The sequence below is a fragment of the Megascapheus bottae genome, chromosome 1 (genome assembly GCF_031878675.1).
Source record: "Megascapheus bottae isolate mThoBot1 chromosome 1, mThoBot2.hap1, whole genome shotgun sequence".
NCBI classification, from domain to species: Eukaryota; Metazoa; Chordata; class Mammalia; order Rodentia; family Geomyidae; genus Megascapheus; species Megascapheus bottae.
In genome coordinates this window covers 35,158,340-35,183,454 of record NC_143509.1, presented here as the reverse complement: position 1 = coordinate 35,183,454, position 25,115 = coordinate 35,158,340, and the positions used below count along the sequence as shown (strand labels likewise).

The 25,115-nt window shown below is 35.4% G+C and overlaps 1 protein-coding gene across 1 annotated transcript in view; it reads right to left on the bottom strand.

Moving 5' to 3' along the window:
• Naaladl2 (N-acetylated alpha-linked acidic dipeptidase like 2) overlaps nucleotides 1-25,115 on the bottom strand; it is an 855,862-nt gene that overhangs the window by 35,302 nt on the left and 795,445 nt on the right. The window contains exon 12 of the mRNA XM_090342362.1: nucleotides 19,761-19,854. Coding sequence (XP_090198488.1) covers nucleotides 19,761-19,854 — 94 coding nt within the window. The remainder of the gene's footprint in view (nucleotides 1-19,760; nucleotides 19,855-25,115) is intronic.

Here is a 25,115-nt window from a genome sequence, read left to right as displayed (position 1 = left end):
CTATTGATTTATAAGTTCTTTACTTATACTACAAATTTTCTGTAACGTGAAGTTGAAACTTCAAAACTACCAAAGATTGCACTATGTACTTTACATTGTTATAGTTTGCTCTTGAGATAATTAGTCTTTTGCTTTGTTTTTTTTTTAATATTTAAGAGTTACTTATTAGATACATTCTTATAATAATCATGGTCCATAAAGATCTTTAGAGAAACGCAACACTAATCTTATACTCCCTCCCCCTGTTGGTCCACGTGGACTGACATTCCTGATCTGCCACAAAGTACTTGAAGGTCCTATTCAGAGTCTTTAACTGTAATGTGAAAGTAATAATAAAGTACTTTAAAAGCTCTTAAGAGATTTGGTTATAACAATTAAATCATTAACACTTCTAAATTACCGCATTTCCCTACAAGTGTAAAGCTGCCTGGTGATGTGATTTGCACACCCTTTCTTTCTCACGTTAGGGGAAGGGCAGCCCTCTTCTCCCACCAGTAAAAACAGCCACTGAGTACCAAGATCTCTGGACACTGAGGATTGCTGATGCCAGGAAACCAGCATGCCATGGCAGAGGATCACTTCCTCTCAAGGTGATAAAAGGATGTCTTTTGGGAAATCTAAGTTGTCACTCGCAAAAATGGAATTTGAAGTAGGCAAGTGGAACATGAAAGGGGGACTTGGGAGTCTTCATTAGAGATAGCAGAAAACAAAAATCAAATGGAACCTTTTCCACATGAAGTGCACAAGTGTCACCATTTCTCCCACACTATGCTGTTCACCACAATGCAAATTTCCGGAAGTGCTAATCTCTCTAGGAGCAGATTTCAGGAATGTCTAGCTTAACATGCCTGCTGTATCAGTCTATGCTTTGTAATTTAAAAAATATTGTACAAAATAAAGAAAAAAAACAGGGTAAAAGTAGAGCTAAGACATAAGACTATCATGGACAGATCATCAATTTCTAATAAAATGATCTATACAGTCCAGAAGTTTTCAAGAAATTAAAGCAGATCCAATGTCATAGGTTTATAAAATATCTAAAGAACAATAAAATAAAAATCATGTAAAAACTATCTATTATATAAAGGTAGCAAAGACATTTATATCCAGACTTACAAGGAACATTGTAACCAAGTATACAACTTTTGTTGATATTATATATTTGCTAAGTTAAGGATTAGAAGAAATAGCATTTGAAGTCAGTATCCATCTTTCTCTTCGTTGAAATTAATGAATCAAGTGTATCTTGATAGTTTGCAAGTGTTTAAAATTTATTGTCTTACTATGTATTCTACATATGTTCATTAATTATCTTGTTTGGTTTCAAAACAAAACCTTTGAAACCATAGTCTCCAAATAACAGTACTACTTTATGGAGATAAGACTTTTTTCAATCATGGTTGTTCACAAATGTTAAAGTTTCAAGGAAATACCTTTGCATAAAGACAGCATAAGTTGGATAAGGCACATTTAAACTTCAGTAGAATTGAAAGACTGAACAACAGAAAAAACAAGTTTGACATTCTTGAAAGTCTTCCATTTAAAAAAGAAAAATCTTTTCTGATCTAACATACACTGCAGAATGGGCATTATTACTGAATCAAGTGAGACAAATTATATCATTCTACCTTACTTAGCTCTAAATGAATTTATTCCTTATGGTACTGTAGATGTAGAAAATTGACAGTTTCAGTAACCAGTTGGTTCCAGAAAAGACCTTGACAATAGAAATCAGCCAACCATTTTATACTGTATGCATTATTTCTAAGGTAGGAGGTTACAAATTGAAAAGGAGTTCTACATTCAATGTTCACTCAATCATTTTGCTATATGTCACACCAAAGATTCCTACCAGCCATGTCTCTGTCACTTAGAGCATGTTTATTCTTTAAATAGATCCAGAAAGAGATGTCACTCTTTCTAGAGAAGATTTGTGACCCCAAATGACTGATTGCTGTTAGGGAACAAATGAAGGTCTATTTATTCATTGTTGTTTCCTTGCACTTAGAATGTTATTAGGCATATCATTCAATCAATGAATTATTGTGTATGTAGCTTTATAATAGCATTTCCAATACTGTCATCCTTATCTATTTCGTTTGTCTTTATCGTGGAACAGAATCCCACAAGATCAGCAATTATGTTTTATTTGTCTTTATGTCTCCAGATGCATGCACAGTAGCTATTCTGCAGTTGTCATTTATTAAAAATTGAGTTGATGCAATGTTGAATTAGAAGGTATTATCTAATTTGAGTTATGCTATTATATTAAACAATGTATATAAAATCATTTAGGGAGTTGTTTGATACATAATGAATATGAAAGAAACCTATTGTTTCTACTTGCTTCATTAAAATAAATTATAGTTGAAAGTTTTTAAAATAAAAAGAGGAGACTATTTTATGGTAATGTATGTCTATTTCCTATAATTAATCCATAAAAACAAGATATATAAATACACACACATATATGTACAATTATATATATATATATATTTGAAAGGCCTAATGCATGTCAGTTCATAGAATGAATAGTTAAAATAGTTGAAATGTTAAAAGTATCCAGTTCCTAGGGCCAAAGAAAACTAAATGGAAAGTAGATATTTATCTGAGGAGAATTAATACAGTTATTTTTATGTTAAAATCATGGAGCCTAAATATCAAGAACTTGGTATCAAAGACCAGATAAGAATCTTATCTTTTTAATTACAGTCTACAGTGTCTGACCTAAATCTATCCTCTGTATCTTTGGAGAAAATGGAAAATGATCCCTTTACTTTCTAAATGCACAATTCATTACCGTGCAATTATAAATGCTAAAGTACACAAACTAAATACAAGTTACTTCCTATCTACTTTTGAAATCCATGGAAAAATATGTCATGGCAATTTTGAGTTTATGCTCAAAAATTTACTTTATCAGTTTTTACATCTGTGACCTATCATCTGCAGTAAAAGTCTTCCCTAGGTTTACTTTAAAGCAGATTCTTGGGTTTCTTTTGTAAAATATATGAATCTAGAGCCGTATTTTCTTTCCTTAGGTGACATTTAACATTTCTGAAGAAGGGATATGATAAAATAAAGTGAAAAGAATTAAATGAACAACTTAAAATGATTTTCATATATCTGTATTATAGAACACACTGATTTATTCTAAATATCAATATTCAGGCAACATAATACAAAATAATTAAAGTTGCATGTTAAGATTATAATAAAATTATCTTATTTAGAACCAACTGAAATTCACTTCTAAAGTTCAAATACAATCTACTTGCATAATCTCGCTTCACCTCATCTCAAAGCAAAAGGTATTTATGATCTTATCAAGCCTTTTTTCTGTAATACTAGGAAAGAAACAATGACACCTTCGATTAAATCTCTAATCTTCAGATTTTTTCCATATCTAGTTAGGCATAGACTTAAGAGAGTTAAAACTACAACTGTAAATGTCATATTATATAAATGCTTGTGTGAATGACTAACATTGTATGTTAGAATGTGACCAATAAAATTCAGGGAAATCCTCAAACTTAAGTAAGAGATTGTGGGATTATAAACAAATTCAAAGATATCTCAAAGCTCTTGCAATTTCTGGTCTTTTACCTAGATTAAAGCATTTGAAAGATTGCATCCCCAGCATCTTTGGGGACCGTAGAGCCCCCATGGGAGCTGTGAGCAGGCAGAGAAGTGTGATCAGAAGATGTGGCTGCAGAAAGCCTGATGACAGCACTGCCAGCAATACTGGTTTTATGTTTGTGTTTATATTTGAGTAAAGGCTTACTGTTCTAGGTCCTCAACTTTACACAATGATCCTACCCAAGCACACAACGAGTGCTTATTCTTTAATTCCCTTAATCTTTTTTTGTGTGTGCCTTGGCCATTTTATTGTTATCTATTGCTATTTTTTGAATATTTTTATCATCTTTATGTAGCTGTACAAAGAAGTCTCCAGTCACCAGAGCAGTTTATGAATACAGTGCCTCTTGATCGGTGTCAGCCCTTTAAACATGGTCACCCACCCCTCGCAACCCAGCCCTTTACTTATTTATCTTAATTTTAGGCTATATATTGAATTTTTGCTACTTAACAAAGCAGTTTATGTACACAATGCATCTTGATTTATGTCACCACTTCAACATCTTCAACCACCTTCGACCCACCCTGCCCTTTCTCAATTCTGTGGTATATCCAGGAATTCTTGACTGATTTCTCACCTGTCCCTGCTTCATTCTTCTACTCCTCTCTCCTTGTCTGCACTCTCATCTGTTGAAAGTACCCATTTTCTGAGTACCTAATTTTTACTGCATCCAGAAAGACGACTAGCTACCACTTGACATTTCCCTTTGACCTGTAAACCCAAACTGCCTCAAGCTAACATGTTCCCTCAGACCCATTCAAATCAGAGGATGGAAGAAATGCTGGAGTTTATTGTCTGTCTTAGTGTTTTGAATATACATATTGAATATTCCTTTCTCTACCATCCCACCATCCGCTGAACACAATCAGCAAAGAATACTTACATCTTCCTTTCCTCTCCCCTCAGAACTCTTGTCAGATGAATCTACGGCTCATGTCAAACTGTTACATTCTTACAGTTTCTTTTAATAAAATGAATGGGGCTGGATACTATAAAATAAAATTAGTAAATTGAAGAAAAGACACAAATGAAAGATGAGAGGAAAGGAAGGACTAATAGTAGAGATAAGGGACACTGGGGTGGATTTTGAGATCTCTACAGTCTGTCTCAAAAAGGGTCTAAATTGTATGATAGGAAATAAGTTCTAAGGGGATTTGCTGACATCTAGCTGACCTAAACTCTACAATAGCTCTGGTTCATGAGGCTGTGCAGGATAAGTAGAGTAGATGTGAACTTGGGATGTGACAGACTTGTATTCATGTTCTAAACGTGTGACTTCTTTAGTGCCCATTTCTGGAAAAGGTACATCTCTATGAGGTCATATTCAATAATCTTTAAATTGGAATTAATGCTAAGTCAGCTCTTTGAGTTAGAATGCACTTGAAGTAGGCACAGCCTTACTATTATAATAAGGCTCTTCATAACTTTGTAATGTATTGTATTGTATTGTATATATTCATTCTGTTTTACAACTCTGATGTATATTGTATATATGTGTGTGTATATATATCTATATATGTATGTATTCTCATATATATGTCACATAATTGTGTTATAGGTAGGTAGGTAGATAGATGATAGATAGATACATAGATAGATAGATAGATAGACAGATAGATGAATGAGATAGAGTAGAGGCAGAAGCTCTTTGTACTCAGACCCTTGGTACTTGCTAGGGAGGTGATCTAGCACTCATTATTTTTAAAATAAGGTCTTGGAGGTCTGACTGGGCTATCCTGGAGCATAATTATAAACTTCTTATCTATCTGAGAAGACAGGCAAATACCACCATGTGTTTATATTGACTGATACAGGATTTTCAAATTTATGTCTGGAGTGGCCTTGAACTTAGGTCCTTTGATCTCTGCCCCTGGAAGAGGCAGAATTTACACCCCAGCTGTCAATCCCCATCTCATCCATCCCTAGCTACAACTATCCTATCATAAAGAGTGATTTTATAGTCTACTATGTGCTCCTTTAGAGCTTCCTAGTCTAAATTTTTTCAGATTTTATTTAATATTTATTTTTGTATCTCCTGTTTCTATTTTATGGATGCAGCTTTTAAAACCCTGTCAATTTTCTTTTAAATTAAGAGTGAAGTATACTGGGCATACTCTAAAATTGCATTTTTATATCAAACAAACACAATCTTGGATAGCCTTTCACAGCATCTATTCTTCTGTGGATGAGACTATCACAGTTCTAAAGGTGCTAACAATTGCACAATCACAGCTTGGGTTTCACTGATTTTTGCAGACAAGAAATACTTCATGTTCTGAATAATACAGTAGTTAAGAGCAGAATAGAAGGTTATTGAGTTTATGTGTTATTTAATGTCATTTTTAACAGCACCTTGTGGTATCACTGAGAAAAAAGAACAAAATTGACAATATAATGTAAGCAAGGGGATATGATAGTTTCATTTCTCTGATACATGTTACCTGCATTATGATTAATCTCACTGAATTATCTCAGGCACTTAAGACATCAAACAAGCAAATTGCAGCTAGAGAAAAAAAAATGTGGGAGTTAAAAAAAATGAATCTCTCCAAAATTAATCTCCAAAGAAACAACCATCCCATTAAAAGATGGGCCAAAGACTTAAAGAGAGTCTTCTCTGAAGAAGAAATAAGAATGGCCTATGGACACATGAAGAAATGCTCCACATCTCTGGCCATAAAAGAAATGCAAACCAAAAAAAAATTCTAAGATTCCACCTCACACCAGTTAGAAGGGCCAGGATCAAGAAATCTAATAACAACTGATGCTGGAGGGGATGTGGCCAGAAGGGATCACTACTACACTGTTGGTGGGAGTGCAAACTCGTTCAACCACTGTCAAAGCAGTATGGCAGTTCCTCAAAAGACTAAACATAGAACTCCCCTATGACCCAGCAATTCCACTACTTAGCATTTACCCAACTGTCCAGAAACAAGGACATACTAAATCCTCTAGCACAACGATGTTCATTGCAGCACCATTTACCATGGCAAAGATATGGACAAGCCCAGATATCCCTCAGTTGATGAGTGGACCAACAAGATGTGGTATTTATACACAATGGAATCCTATGCTGATGTCAGAAAGAACAACATCCCCCCATTTGTAAGGAAATGAAAAGACAGAAAAAATCATATTAAGTGAAGTAAGCCAGACTCAAAGGAACATAGGCTCAATGGTTTCCCTCATTTGTCATAATCAGTAGAAACCTTGGACTTTTCTAGCAGAGATTTACAGTAGAAGAAAACCTAGATACATAAGGCCATACAGTATGACGCTAAATGAAAGGATCTCTAGGATATAGAAACAAAAGCCATATAATGAGTGATTGTTGTCCTTAAGGTACTATGTTATCTCTTATCTCTTTTGCTGTCCCTTGGTTATCTCATATTGTTACAGTATCTCACTTTGTTATCTGATATATTGGATAAATTTGTATTTGGTTATTTTAAATCTGATAGGGAAGGGGGGAAAACAAGATGAGGGGTGGGGGTGGGGGAGAGGGAAATGGGGACCAAGACATGAGAAAGGGTATCAATGTATGTGAAGTAATGCACCTTCTATCTATCTTCTATGTAACCCTTCTATTAATTACAATAAAAATATATAAATATATATATGTTTATTTGGTTATATGAAATCGGATAGAGAAGGGGGGAAAACAAGATGAGGGATGGCGGTGGGGCTAGGGAAATAGGAACCAAGACATGAGAAAGGGTATCAATGTCTGTGAAGTAATGCACCTTCTATCTGGTGAATATAATGTAACCCTTCTATTAATTACAGTAAAAACATATGAAAAAAGAAATGTGGGAGCTACTAATATTTAAATATAATACTGATTTAACAATGAACATATAAAAGGATATTACTTATAAATAAATATGCCTACTAGAGACTATTCAATATTCCCAGGAGCAAGGACAGATACAAATCTTGGAAAATTACAAAACTACATGAAATAAATTCTCCCACTACTGTCTACTGTCTCGGTGCAGAACTTGATCCAAGAACTCCTTCCATGTCTCAGATCTGCATTGACCCATAGTGTATGTGAACAATGTGTGCAGAAGAGTTTGTGATCAAGTGCTCTGAAAGTGTGCACAATTTTCACAAATGAACTATCTCTATATATGCTTCTTCTTAGAATTATTTGTCTTAGGTAGGGTGGCAATTGAGTGTGTATGTGGGCATAGAGAGATGCTGTCCTGAGCTTTGGGGTTCAAGACTAGTTCTCTACCACTCTAAGTCACAGCTACACATCCAGGTATTTTGATAGTTAATTGATTAAATATCTCATGGATTGTACTGCCGGGGCTGATTTTGAACCACAGTCTTCAGAACTCAGCTTCTTGAACATCTAAAATTACAGACATGAACCCTGGATACCTGGCTCAATTGTAAATGTAATAATACATGTGACCTTAAATAATATATTGGATGGCTATAAAAAAAAAAAAGAGAAAAACCCACAAAAAAATCTCAAACAAAGGCTTAAAATTGGTCAACATGTTAGTAATAATATATAACCTCTATAGTAAGGCAAGACATAGGTAGTTTTGTTTAGTTCTGGTTTATTTGTTCAAAGTAAAGCCTAGGGTGCCGGGAGTTTGGCCTAGTGGTAGAGTGTTTGCCTAGCATGAACGAAGACCCAGGTTTGATTCCTTGGTACCACATACATAGAAAAGCTGGAAGTGGTGCTGGGGCTCAAGTAATAGAGTGCTAGCTTTGAGGAAAGCCCAAGGATAGTGCTCAACCCCTGAGTTCAAGGCCCAGGACTGGCAAAAATAACAAATAAAATAAAGCCTAGGAACTTGTGCAAACATATTTTTCTGTAAATCAGGCAACAGTGGTTCACATCTGTCTTCCTATTTAGGAAGATGTAATCTGAAAACAGCTGAGCCAATCTAAGAAACAAAGTCCATTAGGCTATTATTTCCAATTAACCACCAAAAAGCTGAAGTAGGGCTGTAGCTCAAATACTAAATCACCAGGATTGAGAGAAAACTCAAAGCAAGTGTATAGGGCCTCAAGTTCAATTCTTAGTTCCAACATACACACACACACACACACACACACACACAGAAAAGTATGCATATTAATCTTGAAGTGTTGCCAGTGAGACAGCATGCATAAAAAAAAGGGTTGATAGCTCCTTACTGTCTTAAGCACAGGGCTTTATCTTGAAAATGCAGGTAGGGAGAAAAAATGCTGTACAATAGACCATTATTATAGCAGAGTAGGAAAACTGAGAAGTCAGTAACAAATTGCAATCAATGTAATGCCACACAGAAGATGTAGTTAACTGAAAAGGAAAAGCAAATGTGGGAGAAGCTCTGAGAGCAAGGACAGAAAGGATGATCACAAAAGCAATCTGTATGAATAGCTGCAAATTGTCAGGCAGGAGATAAACAAAAGAAGAAGCACAATTCTGAGGAATACAAAAGGAACCACACTCCTGGAATAACAACTAATGGAGGCTATCTGATAATAATGTTAGTTCGAAGAAAAATAGGGGGCAGGGAGAAAGCCTAGCTTAAGCAAACAAATATTACTGACAATGTGGATTGAAATCAAGTTTGGTTTGTGATCCAGCTTTCCTCAGTCTTTCATTGGATTGAACATGTATTATGAATAAATAAATGATAATCTTTAACATAGCAATTGTATCCAAATTGATATGAAAATGCAGTGAGAATTGAGTCTGAACCTCTTTTTAGAAGTTAATACCCAGTGGATTGCTAATTGCTTATCAGGTTGCCCCTCTGCTATTTAAGTAATCAAGCAAAGATATTTCTCATGGAATGCCTTGAATTCTTAGTCACATAAAATGCTCTATTTCAGAAAGGCCTATTCAGGTCAAATCGTGAATGGAATTACCATGGGAAGAATGTCGTTCTTTACAATTGATAGGGCTTGGGGCAGACTGTCCTGGACTTGTTAAAGAGCTCACAACATCAGGAACCCAGTCCACTGATTATTCCATGTGCACAAATAGGCCAGCACAGAGCTGAAACTGGTGGTAATTAAAACCAAGATTGAAGACAGATGGGCTGAGAACTAGAGTCATGTAATTTGTACTGCACGTAACTTAATTTTGCCAATTGGGAAATTCACTTTATATTGTTCAAAAAGAAAATTAAACAGATTAGACGAGTCGCCATTACTTGTGATTGCAGTACAGAGCCAAGTGACACTTAAAAATTCAAACCATAAATTAAAGAAGACACAGGATACTAGTCTTCTTGGCATTTTCACCTTGAGATAGTACTTCTTCTTCTTAGATGAATGACTGGCTATAATGAACTATTAGAGCTAATAAACAAGCAAAAGAAAACTCCAATCGAATCTTCAGTGTCTGTTATTTTAAGAATGAACAAAAATAGGGCTAACAACTATTTGATATTTATCAAGACAACCAGGAGGTGGCAACAAGCCACAGTTCAAAATTATATATCCTGCTGAGTTTACTTGTACTGAATAATGTGTACATAGCCTGATCAAATGAAAATGGACTTTCATCTTATTTGGTCAAATGCAAGATGATGAGTACTCAGAATTCTGACAAAGTAAATTAGCCAAAAAAAAATCTGCAGAACTATACAATCCCAAATTATTTTACATTCAGAAATGGGTAAAGCAGGTGACAGAAAACAGAAATTATTAAAAGCTTCTGTTTCTACATTTCTCTCCTTCCAAGCTCGAGGGTATGGTGCTATTTTAGCTTTTGTTCTTGATGTCTCAGTGGCTGCTAACTACTATCATGACTGGATTCTCATGTATTTTTTGGATATATTTTTCTTTGTCACAAGAACCTTTAAGCCTTATCAGTTATCTTATGTACCACCATTTATACTATATCTCCATATGCCACAAATACATATATAAATATTTATCTTCTATTATGTGTTTGGCATTGACCAAATATTAATGGCAAAGGTCACTCTGTCAAAATGAGCTTTCAAGGATGACACAATAAATCACCTCCAACAAATTATTCACTGGTAAATTACCCTTCTTTCTGGTGGTTGTGGGAAAGGAAGCGAATGGTCTGCAGCTACTATAAAGTAGTGTAATAAATAAATAAGATGGCCGGTTGTCAAGGGGTAAAAATTACACCATTGAAAATGCAATTGGTTTCAGGGACCTTCATATTTATACTGTTTGCAGTAAGAAGAAACTATTTTATAGTTCAGCCTTGAAGGTCACTTTAAAAAAAGCTGTAATTTAGAACTTAAGAATAATTGTTGCTCACTATCATACCAAATAAAAAATAGATGAAAAATTTAAGGTTTATTAAGCAGCAAAATTATGTTTCCATTAATACAGCACAGAAACTCTGATTAACTAATGAAATTACCTGACTTTGTAGCTAAAATTGAAATACTTATTTACTTTCTAAGTCAAGTCCATTATTTACACATTAGTACTTGAAAATATTCTATTTCAAAAATAAGGGTATAACCAACATAATCAATGTCTGTAATTTAATAGATATTCAATTAATGTTTTACTATACAAATTTTAAGTCAGGATGATTAAACAGTTTAAAGTTGACAAATTGTATGACTTTGATCAAATATAACTAAAACATATTAAAAGGAAGATGTTTTTTCAGTCTGCATTTTTGTTACATTTTCTTTTGCTTTGCTTTGATTTTTTTTTAATGTAAGTACCTCTCAAGTTTGACCACATCTTTCTGAGTCAAAGTGATAGTGGAGAGACCCAAGGAGTTTCACATCAAAAGAAAACAAAACATAAAAATAACCAACAATCAAAGATATGTTCTTCACCTTCAGCAAGAGCAGTCTGGAATAGCAGCAAGAAGCTGAAAGTGCTTCTGGCAATTCCAACAGAAAGCTGCAACTGTGGAGGAGAGCTGCATGCACACACAGCACTGTCTGTTCTAAAGTACAAGCATGACAAAAAGTTGTGTTTTGTTTTGTTTTGGTTTGCATTTTTTTCTCTTGAAATGACACATTCTTGAATACCATCATTAAAGAATGGATAACTTCTCATGTCGTCTCTCATCTCTTTTGCCATCCCTTGATTATCTCATATTGTTACAATATTTCACCTTGTTATCTGATATATTTTATATGTGCTTAATTGGTTATTTGAAATTGGATAGGGAAGGGGGAATATCAAGATGAGCGGGGGGAGCATGGGAGGTACATGGGAACCATGTCATGGGAAAGGGTATCAATGTTTGTGAAGTTATGCACCTTCTATCTGGTGAATATAATGTAACCCTTCTATTAATCACAATAAAAAATAAAATGGAAAACAAAACAAAACAAAAAAGAATGGATAACCTCACCTAATATGAGTTTTCTCTATCTGCGTCTATTTCCTTATAATTGGGTTGATATCATTTGTTCTGATGGCAGCATAGAATTGCATTGTGTATATACACCACATTCTCTTAGCTATGGAAAATAATTATATTAATTGAAGTAAGCCAGAACCAAATAAACATAGGCTCCATGCTTTCCTCATTTGTAATAATTAGTATATATCTAGGATAGCCTTAGCAGAGGATCACAATAGCTCAGTAACTATATATATATATATGACCATATAAAATGATGCTAAGTGAAATGAATTCCAAGATACAGAAACAAGAGATTTTCCTTTGTGGTGGTTGTCTTTAATGTGCTATGAAAAGTTATTTCTTTTTTCTTTCGTTTTTCTCCCCATATGATTTATCCTCTGTTCACACTCTATTTGATTTTAATGCCTTGTGTACCTTATCTGAATTAGGGAAAGGAAGGAGAACAAAGAGATGTCGAGACTAGGTATAAAGAACAAACCAATGCAGCAGCGATACTCATAAGACAATATATTGGAAATGAACTCTAGAAACTGGGGGTTTGAGAGGGAGGGAAAGTGGGAGATAAAAATGGGAGGAGGTAACAATGTGCCACAAGAAATGTACTCATTATCTTACATGTATAAATGTAACCCTTCATGCATCAACTTAAAAAAATAAAATTAAAAGCTGGGTGTTGTGGCTCAGGCCTGTAATCCTAGCTAATCAGGAAGCTGAGATCTCATGATCACAGTTCAAAGCCAACCCCTGCACTAAAGTCTGTGAGACTTTTAGTTCCATTAAACCACCAGAAAAACAGAAATGGAGCTATGGCTCAAGGGGTAGAGCGATAGCCTTAAGCTATTAAGAGCTCAGGAACAATGCCCAAGCCTAGAGTTCAAGTCCCATGACTAATTAATTAATTAGTTAAAATAATTTGGGCCTTATAAATTTCCCCCAGGTTATTTTCATTTGTTCATGAGACTCTTATCTCCAACTAACCACCAGAAAATTGGAAGTGGTTCTGTGGCTCAAGTGGTAGAACAATAGCCTTCACCTTAAGAATTTAGGGATAGCGCCTGGGTCCAGATTTCAACCCCCACGACTGATCAAAAAAAAAATAGGAAATGAATTACACTGGGAGATGATAAATTACACAGGTCTTGGCATTCACACATAGTGAGATCGAAAGAAGGTATTCTTAGAAAATCACAAAGGCTCAATAACTATATGCATCTGATCATATAAAACAAAGGGGAAAGAAAGGGTGGGTCGAAGGATGAACAAATGCAGCAATGATATTTATTAGAAATTATGTTGAAAATGAACTATTGTGGGGGCCAGGAGCATGGTCTAGTGGTTGAGTGCTTGCCTAGTGTGCATGAAGCTCAGGGTTTGAATCCATGGTACTACATACATATAAGAAAGCCAGAAATGGTGCTGTGGCTCAAGTGGTAAAGCCCTAACCTTGAGAAAAACCCAAGGACAGTGCCCAGGCCCTGAGTTCAAGTCCCAAGACTGGCAAAAAAAATCAAGCCTGGTGCAGTGGCTCATGCCTGTAATCCTAGCTACTCAAAAGGCTGAGATTTGAGGATTAAGGTTCAAAGCCAATGTGGGCACAAAAGGACCTGAGACTCTTATCTCCAATTAACCTCTATAAAATGGGAAGTGGGACTTGACTCAAGGGTCCAACGGTAGGTAGTCTTGAGCTGAAAAGATCAGGGACACACCCAGGCCAGTTCAAACCCCATGAACCTCCCCCCACGAAAAAAAAATCACACACAAAAAATACAATAACTTGGGATTATGGATGGAAGCATAAAACTGGGAGAGAGCAAGGGAAGGGAAGTCATGGTTCAAAAGAAATGTATTTATTATCTGATTTACTTAACTATAAACCCCATGTATTTCAGCCTTACTATAACAAATATCTTTATTTATATGTATCATGTGTGTGCATGCATATATATATATGAATATACATATTACATTTTGATGTCAAACAACTTAAAGTGACATGCGTAGACCAGATCTTTGGAAAATAATTTGGTCATAAGTCCAGACGCCTCAAAAGTAAGATTAGTGTCCAATAGAAATCCCTTACCATGGGAGGAGAGGCTCCTGTGAACCAGGTAGGAAGGTACCAAGTCTTCTGTGGCTTGATCTTGGACTTTGCAAATTCCAGAATTTCTGTCATAGATCACACCATCTATTGCTTTGTTACAGCACCCTGAGTTGACTGAGACATTTCCTAACCAAGGCAAATTCTTCTTAGCAGGCACTTCTACTTCTAATGAAAATGAGACCTGCAGTGTGCCTTTTCTCTTATGAACAACTTTTTTTTCCATCCTAAAAAATGTCATTAGGAGAAATGTCCTACAACTTCTTTGTATCCATAATTTGCAATCTATCACAAAGGACCTCAATACCTATTCGTTCAGAATCCCTCTGAGCAGCCTTTTTCATACACCACTTCATAAACCTGCTTTTGTTTAGTCCCAACCAATTTCAAATTGCTTAACTCTGTTGAATTCTCAGTCCTCATTTTCCTTGACTTGTCATACAATGATTCCCTTCATTTGGATTTTATTCATATGTCTTATAGATATCACACCTGCTTGTTACTTTTTTCCTTTAACCATTCCTTTATGGGACTCTAGATCATTTCTCCTGGTTTAGAAATGTTGAATTACCTCCAAAAACTTAAATCATTTACCTTCTCTCTTCATACAAGTCTTTTTTCTTCATATATTTTATTGTAATTAATAGAAAGGTTACATTATATTCACCAGATAGAAGGGTGCATTACTTCACATACATTGATACCCTTTCTCATATCTTGGTCCCCATTTCTCTCCCCCAACCCCCACCCCTCATCTTGTTTTCCCCCTTCCCTATCAGATTTAAAATAGCCAAACAAACATATATACAATATATCAGATAACAAGGTGAAATACTGTAAAAATATGAGATAACCATGGGACAGCAAAAGAGATAAGAGATAACATAGTCCATTAAGAACAACAATCACTCATTAAATGGCTTTTGTATCCATATCCTGAAGGTCCTTTAATTTAGCTTCATACTATATGGCCTTAAGTATTTAGGTTTTGTTCTATTGTAAATCTCTGCTAGGAAAGTCCAAGGTTTCTACTGATTATGACAAATGAGGGAAACCATTGAGCCTATGTTCCTTTGAGTCTGGCTTACTTCACTTAATATGATTTTTTTCTGTCTTTTCATTTCCTTACAAATGGGGGGATGTTGTTCTTTCTGACATCAGCATAGGATTCCATTGTGTATAAATACCACATCTTGTTGGTCCACTCATCAACTGAGGGATATCTGGGCTTGTTCCTTATCTTTGCTCTGGTAAATGGTGTTGCAATGAACATCGTTGTGCTACAGGATTTAGTATGCCCTTGTTTCTGGATGGTTGGGTAAATGCCAAGTAGTGGAATTGCTGGGTCATAGGGGAGCTCTATGTTTAGCCTTTTGAGGCACTGCCATACTGCTTTCTACAGTGGTTGAACGAGTTTGTACTCCCACCAACAGTGTAGTAGTGATCCCTTCTGGCCACATCCCCTCCAGCATCAGTTGTTATTAGGTTTCTTGATCCTGGCCCTTCTAACTGGTGTGAGGTGGAATCTAAAATTTTTTTTTTTTGCATTTCTTTTATGGCCAGAGATGTGGAGCATTTCTTCATGTGTCCATAGGCCATTCTTATTTCTTCTTCAGAGAAGACTCTCTTTAAGTCTTTGGCCCATCTTTTAATGGGATGGTTGTTTCTTTGAAGATTAATTTTGGAGTGATTCAGTTTTTGGAGCTGTTAATATATTTTAGATATGAAGTCTTTGTCTGTTGTATGGTAAGTGAAGATCTTCTCCCACTCTGTAGGCTTTCTAGTTAATTTGCTAGCTAGGTCCTTTGCCATCAGAATCTCTGCAGTTTAATGCAGTCCCACTTATCCAGCCTTTCTCTGATTTTTGTGTTTCTTGGTCCTTATTAAGAAAGTTTCAACCTGTGCCAAGGAGACCTCATGTATCGCCTATGTTTTCTTGTAAAGTTTTCAGTGTATTTTCTTTTATCTCAAGGTCTTTGATCCATTTGGAGTTAATGCTGGTGCAGCACGATGAAGAAGGATCCACTTTAGTTTTCTGCAGATGCTTAACCAGTTCTGCCAGCACCACTTGTTGAAGAGGCTGTCTTTCTTCCATTTTATTTTTTTTTGGCTCCCTTGTCAAAGATTAGGTGGCCATATGTCTATGGTTTAATATCTGGGTCCTCAGTTCTATTCCATTGGTCTTCAGGCCTGTTCTTGTGCCAGTACCAAGCTGTTTTGATAATTTTAGCTCTGTAATAGAGTCTAAAGTTTGGTATTGAAATTCCTCCTGCGCTTGCATAGAAGTCTTAATGGTCTCACCTAGGACAGTTCCCATGTTTCTATTACCAGGTCAAGGCTGTTCTTCTCATGTGGATATAGTTACTAATTTGACCATAGCATTTACTTTGAGGATGCAAATTCTATCCACATTGAGTAATATTACAGTGCAACTTGAGTCTAATGCTAAATTCTACTTTACTTTATTATTTTATTATGGCACTTCTATTCTGTCAATCCAGAATGTATGCCAGAATGTATTTTACCACACAAATGTATAGAAGAGAGTTTAAATTGTATTTTATTTATTTTTTGCCTAAAGTGTTGTCTGGGAATATTATAGGAGAATTTTCCCAGGCACACCATGAATGTTTAACCATGTTGTTAAATGAGTAGAGGATAAATTCAGAGGATCTTGTGATCTGCTTAGGAATTACATGCCTCTTTATTTTATTTTATTGTAAAGGGTGATGTACAGTTGGATTACAGTTACCTAAGTAAGGTACCAAGTACATTTCTTTTTGAAGTTTTACCCCCTCTTCCCCCAAGTGGTAAAGTTCATTTCCAACATATTGAGTATAATTGTTGCTTTGGTTCACCCTTTGTACTTTGTGAACAGTGGATAAACCAAAGAGAAAGGAAAAGACAAAAAAAAAAAGGAAAAACTGCAATGAACTCACTTTTCCTAGTAGCTTTAATGTGCCTTTTTTGTGTTTGCTTGGGTAAATGCCCAGGAGTGGGATTGCTGGATCATAGGGGAGCTCTATCTTTTGAGGAATGTCCATATTGCTTTCCAAAATAACGGTTCAAGTTAACATTTCTCAGCAATAGTGTTGTAGGGTTTCTTTGTGGACACATCCCCTCCAGCATCTACTAGTATTTGTTTTCTTGATAATGGTCATTTTAACTAGGGATGAGTTGGAATCTCAAAGTAGTTTTAATTGCATTTCTGTTATGACTGAGATGTTGAACATTTCTTCATGTCTATTGCCTATTTTTATTTCCTGTACAGAGAAGTCTCTCTTTAATTTTTTAGCCTGCTTGTTAAAATGGTTGTTGTTTCTTTGATGATTTTTTAATTGGGGGGTTTATGTTTTGGCAATCTAGGTATATTTTTCATATGAGGACCTTATGTATTGTATAGCTAGTGAAGATCTTCTAATCTGTGGGCTTTCTATTTATTTTGCTACCTATGTCCTTTGCAATGCAGAAGCTCTGTTCATTAATTTAGTCCCACTTGTCTTGCCTTTCTTTGATCTGTTGTGTTTCTGGATCTTTATTTAGGACGTTTAAACCCACCCTCTCCCCACCCATGACCTTGTGCTATTCCTTATCTGTTTTTTCTCAATGCTGTCACTCAACCACTTCTAGTGTTTAGTTGGTTATATCAATATAAGATTCTCACAGAGTTTTTTCCGGGACAGCTCTGAACTTGTCCTTAGACTACAGCCTATTGAGTAGCTGGGATTACAGGTAGGAGTCATGAGTGCCCAGTTTACACGCCAAATTTTTATAGATGTTTGACTTTGTGAGAAAAGAGATCATATATTGAACTAGGTCCTTAACTACACACAGAAATCTGAGTATATAATTACAATAATGAACAATAAGTTCTATTTTGGCTTTGTAGTTGACATTATTCAAATCTTTATGTAGCAGTTATAATACTGAAATACGGTAGCTATTAATAGGCACTTAGAAGCAAATTGAAATGTGTTAAATTAATAGAACTTAATATTTAGAAGAGTTTTGCAAACATATTTGTTTCTACTGGTTTTAATTATTTAGCCTTTTTGAAATATAGCTTTTACATAGATATTTCAGAGACAATATAGTTTGCATATGAGCCCATTTATCACAGAGAATTAATATTCAGGAAAGTAAGTTGTTTATAATTCATTTATCTATTGTTCAATGGTATTACTTTCAAATAAATGCTTTTGTGTTGTTTTGCTCTGCTTGATAGTTACTCCTTTAGACGTAAACAACTACATATTGTAAAGAAACTCTGAAAGTGTAAGTATTGTATGCAACACCAATGACCTATTTCAAGTGGGTGAAAATAAATCTAAAGAAAATGCCAAATGGTCTACACCACAAATAAAAAAAGGCTTTCATGGAATTACTTAGTATTTCATTTATATCTGTTCTTATTTTGTTAAATTTCATGTGCTGGATTTCCCAGTTTTAAAAACCCAAATATTTTAGAAATAGCCCATTTGAGGGAAACAGAGTGTCTGCTTCTTAGACATCTTGGAAATAGTGACATGCAAGTCTGATGAAAGTAGGAAATATGGAAGCACCTGAGACTGATTTGCACATACAAATAGCATGGCAATATGAAGCCATTTTATTGGAGAGCAAGCAATCCTGCACAGCTCTATGATTCTCCAAGTAATTGTTTCTCAGCCACTGTAATAAAAGTCATAAAATATTCATTGAGGGAAATATGTAATTTCATTGGGGAGTTTTCTGAATAAGAAGGAATCCAGAATGTTTAATTAAAAAAAAATACTGAAGTTTTAGTTATGGGTAACATTTGGATCTATAGGATGGTCAGTTTTCAAAGACTGCTGCTCAAATACCATAGTTAAAATATTAGTTTTATATTGAAAAGCAGCTGCCTATAAATCATTCATGAATCATTCAAGAGGAGGGTGAGATATCTCAGTAAAATATTTCCTTTGCATTTGGTTAGTAGAGTTAAACTTCATTGAAAAGTTTCTATGTGAGTACAGTGGAAATGGAAGCAGTGGTTAGGGCCAGGTCAAATCTGGTAGAGAGATATACTCCAGCATGAAGGGACTGAAATAGACCTGGTGGTAACAGTTCTCTGGTTGTCTCCTCTTTATCGTTAAGCTGAGTTCATGTTTCTATCATAAAGAATGATGCCCACAGAAGAAAAACCAGCCCACAGAAGAAAATTTCTGACTTGGTCTTGTGTAAACTGACAAAATAAGAGAAACCTTTTTTTTTTTTTTTTTTTTTTTGTGGACCATGGGGCTTGAACACAGCCTGGGCCCTGTCCCCAAGCTCTTCAGCTCAAGGTTACCTCCTTACTCTTGAGCCAAGCCCCACTTTCTATTTTCTAGAGGTTAATTGGAGATAAGAGGCTCAGATTCTTATGTGCTTGGGCTGACTTTGAACCTTGATCCTCAGATCTCAGCCTCCTGAATAGCTAGGATTACAGGCCTGAGGCACCATGCCTGGCAATACCAGAAACATTTAATCAAGTGTCTCTAATAAATACATGTAGATAGACTACCCTTCAACTCTGTTGACTGTCCTTGAATTTCCACATAAATACTCTTATTTTTGTTGACATAACACTAAACTTCTGGATCCTTCTTATGATTTTAATTCCTTAGGGAAACCTATTTGGACACATTGTTATTTAATAAAATTACCATCATTTAAAGAGAAATTACCTTTAAGTCTGTTTTGCACTTCTAAAGCTATATCAAGAGCGTTAAAAGGCAGAACTGGATCACTGGCAATTTGCAAAATCACTTCCCCTGAGAGCTGAAAGAAAGAAAAAAAAAATCTTACCATTTATTCAGTAATTAAGAGATTTTTTGCTCTTTTATTTCTCGCCTTGTATATATTTTTATACAGCCACAACTTCAAAAACACAGAGGGAAAATATCATTTTCTAAAATCTCCCTTTCCTGAACCTCTTTGATATTTCATAAGGATAAAAACTCAATATATTGTTCATCTCAAATAAAAGCACAAAGAATCCAGACAACTTGGAGCAAGTATCAATGGGAGGCGATTCAGCTAACAAGAGGTGTAAAACCATGGAAATGTATTATTCTCAACTACGAAAATAGAAAATAGGAAAGAAGAAGGAAAGAGTAATAGAAAATACACCGTGGATCTGTGAAGAATGGTAACAAGGAATATCTCCCCCCCAAATTAATGCAAATAATGTAAAAATATTTTTTGTAAAAAATATTTTTAAAAAATCATCATAACTTATTCTTTCTTTGAGCTCAAATGTTAGGAAATATCTTCCATAGTTGAGTAAATTGTAATAGACTTCAATACAATTCAGTATGACCTAGAACAGACCTACTAAAAATCAATTTTGATTTTGAGACTCAGTGAAACTCCAGACTAGCGGGGCACTGGTAGCTCATGGCTGTAATTCTGGCTCTTCAGGACGCTAAGAACTGAGGAATGGAGCAGGAAATACTCCTTGGCAAATCCATGTGACTCTTATTTCCAATTATCCACCGAAATATTGGAAGTGAAGCTTTGGCTCAAGTGGTAGAGCCTTGAGAAAAAAGCTGAGGAGAGCACCAGGCCTTGGGTTCAAGTCCAGCATTGATACAAAGGAAACAAATTAAAAAAAAACATATACATACATATATATATATGTATATATGTATGTATATATGGCTAACCATATATATTTCTGGGCCTTGAACTCAGGGCCTGGGCATTGAACTCTATCCTTGAGCCACAGCACCACTTCCAGCTTTTTTCTATGTATGTGATACAGAGGAATCAAGCCAGGTCTTTGTGCAAGCTAGGCAAGCATTCTACCATTAGGTAAAATTCCCAGCCCAGTTAGCCATATTTTTAATTATTTTCCAAAACATATCAACACTAATGCAATTTATTCATTTTCTAGATTACTGGGTGTGGTGGCTCATGCCTTTACTCCTAGCTAATAAGGAGGCTGATATCTGAGGATCATGATTCAAAGCCAGCCTGGGCACTAAAGTTGTGAGACTCTTATCTCCAATTAACCCGCAAGAAAACCAGAAGTGGCACTGTGGCTCAAGGGGTAGGGTGGTAGCCTAGAGGTGAAGAGCTCTGGGACAACATCCAGACTCAGAGCTCAAGCCCCATGACTGACAAAAAATATTTTTTAAATGAACTACCTGTCCTAACAACACCCCATTCTAAAACTGCATTTGAAAACCTACATGTGCACTACTGCTGAATAGCATCTGATTTAACAGGCTCAACAAGTCGCTGGTACTCATACATATATCTCAGAGGACTTTAGGGCTGACAGCAAATGCTATCTCATAAGTGATACTTAATATTTATCTGGTCTTAACAAATGTCCCTATGTCTCTTAACATAGAATTCCCTGAATCCAACACACAGGGAAACGTGTCAGTGTTGATATTATTAATGTACCATGAAATGTAGTTAGTGAATCAAAACATTATTTTGTGTAACTACACAGGGAAATCAGTACACTAACTACAGACAGTACAGAAGCTGTAAAAGATAGACCTTGCAAGGAAAAAAATAGAATTTTAAAATTCAAATCTATATATTCAATTAGAACCAATTCCATTTAATGTTTACAATTATATTTTCCAGTTTGTACAATTCATCTCATGATAAAAATGTAATTGAATCTGATCTTCTTCTCTATTCTTGGAGAAATTGTTCTTGGAAATAAAGAGGAAAAGAACCACCTCTGATAACCCTTATTCCTTTGAGGCAGTTCTTCTCCCAGAAGTAGCAACTACTTCTTTCTCAGTGCCTAAATTTTCTTCACAGTACTCATTCCCAGTGTTTAGTGACTGGAAACACCATGTGAACCTGCTAGCTCTGATCATCTTGTGCTTTGCAAATAGAGAATTGTTTGCAATAGGTTGATAGGAATTCTACTACTATTTCACTCAGCCCATCTATATCATGCAAGAACAAAGACCTTTGAAAATAACTTATGTATAAAAAGGAATTTTTAAAAGAATATTTAAAATCATGAAGTTTTCTTTTTTCCCCCAATTTTCACTGGATGATAGAAACTGTAGAATAGGCATGTTTTATCTACAATTTTGGAATCTGAAAAAAAAACACATTACACTGATTAAAATGAAAGGGGGAGGGCAAGAAAAGAAACTGTGAGTTGGGAAAATAAAAGTTCTTTTTTTCTTTTCTAAAATGCTATTTACCAGTTTCAACAATTGAATGATCAGTCAATGCCTTTTGCAAGTTTTTTTCCTAAGAGAACTTGGCATCTAAGAGTGGGAATCTCATGCATTAATTTACCAGACTATAAATTAGTCTTCCTCAGGCATGAAAGAGCAAGTTTCCCATATTTTATATGGGTAAGATTCGTTCTTTCAAAGTATTTCCTAAGTATGTATTTTATTTTATTATATTGTTAAACACAGAGGAGCTACTGCAGAAATTAGTACCCTATGTTAAAACATTGAGGCTTACCTTACTGAAATGCTACCATAATTAAAATAATAGTGAAGCTAAAATATCAATAATCAGAATTAATTGAGCACCTACTGATATCAAAGGCTATTCAGCACTTTCATTCTTGTCAGTCCTCAACTTCTTGGCAAGATAGATATAATTATGTTCAAATTAGAAAACTAAGGCTCACAAAAAGTAGGTCAGTTGGTTACATAATATCTCTGATCCTGGCTTATTTGAATGTGTATGTTATTTTTACTATAATAAATGACATGAATTCACTTGGTTGGTTATAAAGAACTGAAACCAGACTTTAAATCTTTAGTGTGTGTGTGTGTGTGTGTGTGTGTGTGTGTGTGTGTGTGTGTGTGTGTGTGTTCATTGTGGTTTGAACTAGGGCTCCCTCTCTCATTTGGCTTTATTCCACTCAAGGATGTAGATCTATTATATGAGCCACAAGTCTACTTTCAGCTTTGTCTCATGGATTTTTCTTTCTGGACTGGCTTTGAACTATGATTTTCATAACTCAGTTTCCTAAAGAGCCAGGATTACAGAGGTAATTAAAAGGAGCACAGGTATTTTTTCCAGCAAAATGAGAATTCATATTGTCTTATCTAAAACTAGTGCAAAAATTCTATGTCCTACTAACAGCAAAAGGAACTCTGTAGATTTCTCAGGATCTGTCAGTTAAAATTCTTTGCAAATTCACAAACTCATCTCAGTAATAGTATTCAATCTATTCTTCTCTGCATTATAAGCAGAGGGTTATAGGGTTATTTATGTATTTATTATTTTAGTGATGGAATTGAGGCTTATTTGGCATTTTTCACTTAAGGCTGGTGTTTTATCACTTGAGCAGCATCTCTGTTTCTTTCTTTTTGCTGTTTTTTCTTTTTTTTTGAGAAAAGAGTTTTTCAGTCTATATTGTCTTTGAACTGTGTGTCTCAGTTTGTATCCTCCTGAATAGCTAGGTTTACAGGTATGAGCCAGTTACTTGAAATTTGTTAGCTGGGTCCTAGTGTCTTACTCCTGTAAACCTAGATACTCAAGAGGGTGAGATTTCAGGATGATTGTTGGAAGCTAGCCTGGGCAGAAAAGTCTGTGAGATTCTTACCTCCTGTTAATCACCAAAAGTGGAGCTGTCATTCAATATTAGAGTGCAAGTTTTGATCAAAAAGCTCAGAAACAGCGCTATGTTTCTGAGTTCAAGTCTCCGAACCAGCACCCAAATAAAGAAAACAAAATATATTTTGTATGTACTTATCTCCCCAAATTCGGGGTTTTTTTGGGGGGGGGTCATGAGGCTTGCATTCTGGGCTTAGGAGTTGTCCCAGAGTTCTTCAGCTCAAGGCTACCCCTGGAGCCACAGCCCCACTTCCCCTTTTCTAGTGATTAATTGAAGATAAGAGTCTATTTAGTTCCTGGGATGGCTTTGAACTATCCTGATACTCAGATCTCAGTCTCCTGATTAGCTAGGATTACAGGCATGAGCCACCATGCCCAGTGATCTGGAAAATGAATAAATTGCAAATCTCTTTTCATCATTTCTTTTCTTTTTGAGTTTTATGAGCTCCTCTTTTTAATTTTTTTGTCATTTCTTTTTATTGCTCCCTTGACTTATAGGAACATTGATGATAGGCAATTCAAATGCCTATGATCTGAGGAAAATAAGGAAAATTGCCCGACAGTCAAACTTTCTTAGAAAAAAAATCAATTATATAATCTCCACAACTATCAAACTGTACTTCTGATAAAACTCATGTGATAGAAATCAATTATCAGGGCCTTAAATACTATATCTGATCTCTGAGGTCCAAGGAAAACCACTGAACAACAGATGGATATGGACATGCAAACATTCACACACACTTGGATCAGAGAGTTATTTCGTTTCTTGCTTCTAGATGGCTTGAAGTTTACTTTCTTCAGAATGGCTTTGATAGAATTTACAGGAAGCATTAATAAAGGGCTTTATGACCTTTCCTTTCGTTTTTTAAAACCGAGAGTAGCAAGATAAAAATACAGGAAACTTATTATGGCAATCCTAAGCTTTCAAAGAATGGGCAACAGACATGAAGACATGTTCAACATCTCTAGCCACAGAAGAAATGCAAATCAAAATAACATCGAGATTCCACCTTATCCCAGTTAGAATATCCATTATGAAGAATACTAACAACAGATGATGGTGGGAATATGTCCAAAAAGGAATGTTACTATAGTAGTTACTAACAATATAGTATTGTTAGTAGAGATGTTGACTTGTTCAATCACTCTGGAAAGCAGTATGGAGGTTTCTTCTAAGATTAAATATAAAGCTTCCCTATGACCCAGTAATCCCACACCTGGGCCTTTATCCAACCTCAGGAGGTGCATGTATGAAAATAGGTAATATTTGGGAAAGAATCTGAATCTGGTAATACCCAGACTAGTGAGGAACTGGGCTCAGGATCCCCACATGCTAAAAATAACTGCTTGTTGTAATCTTGAAGATTGCAAGATCACCACTAAAGTTACTAAAGTCACCGAAGTCTCACTTTGCTGCACATCTCTTGCTTTTAAGTCCATTCTTTGAACATGCGCAGGTGAGGGAATTTCTCACG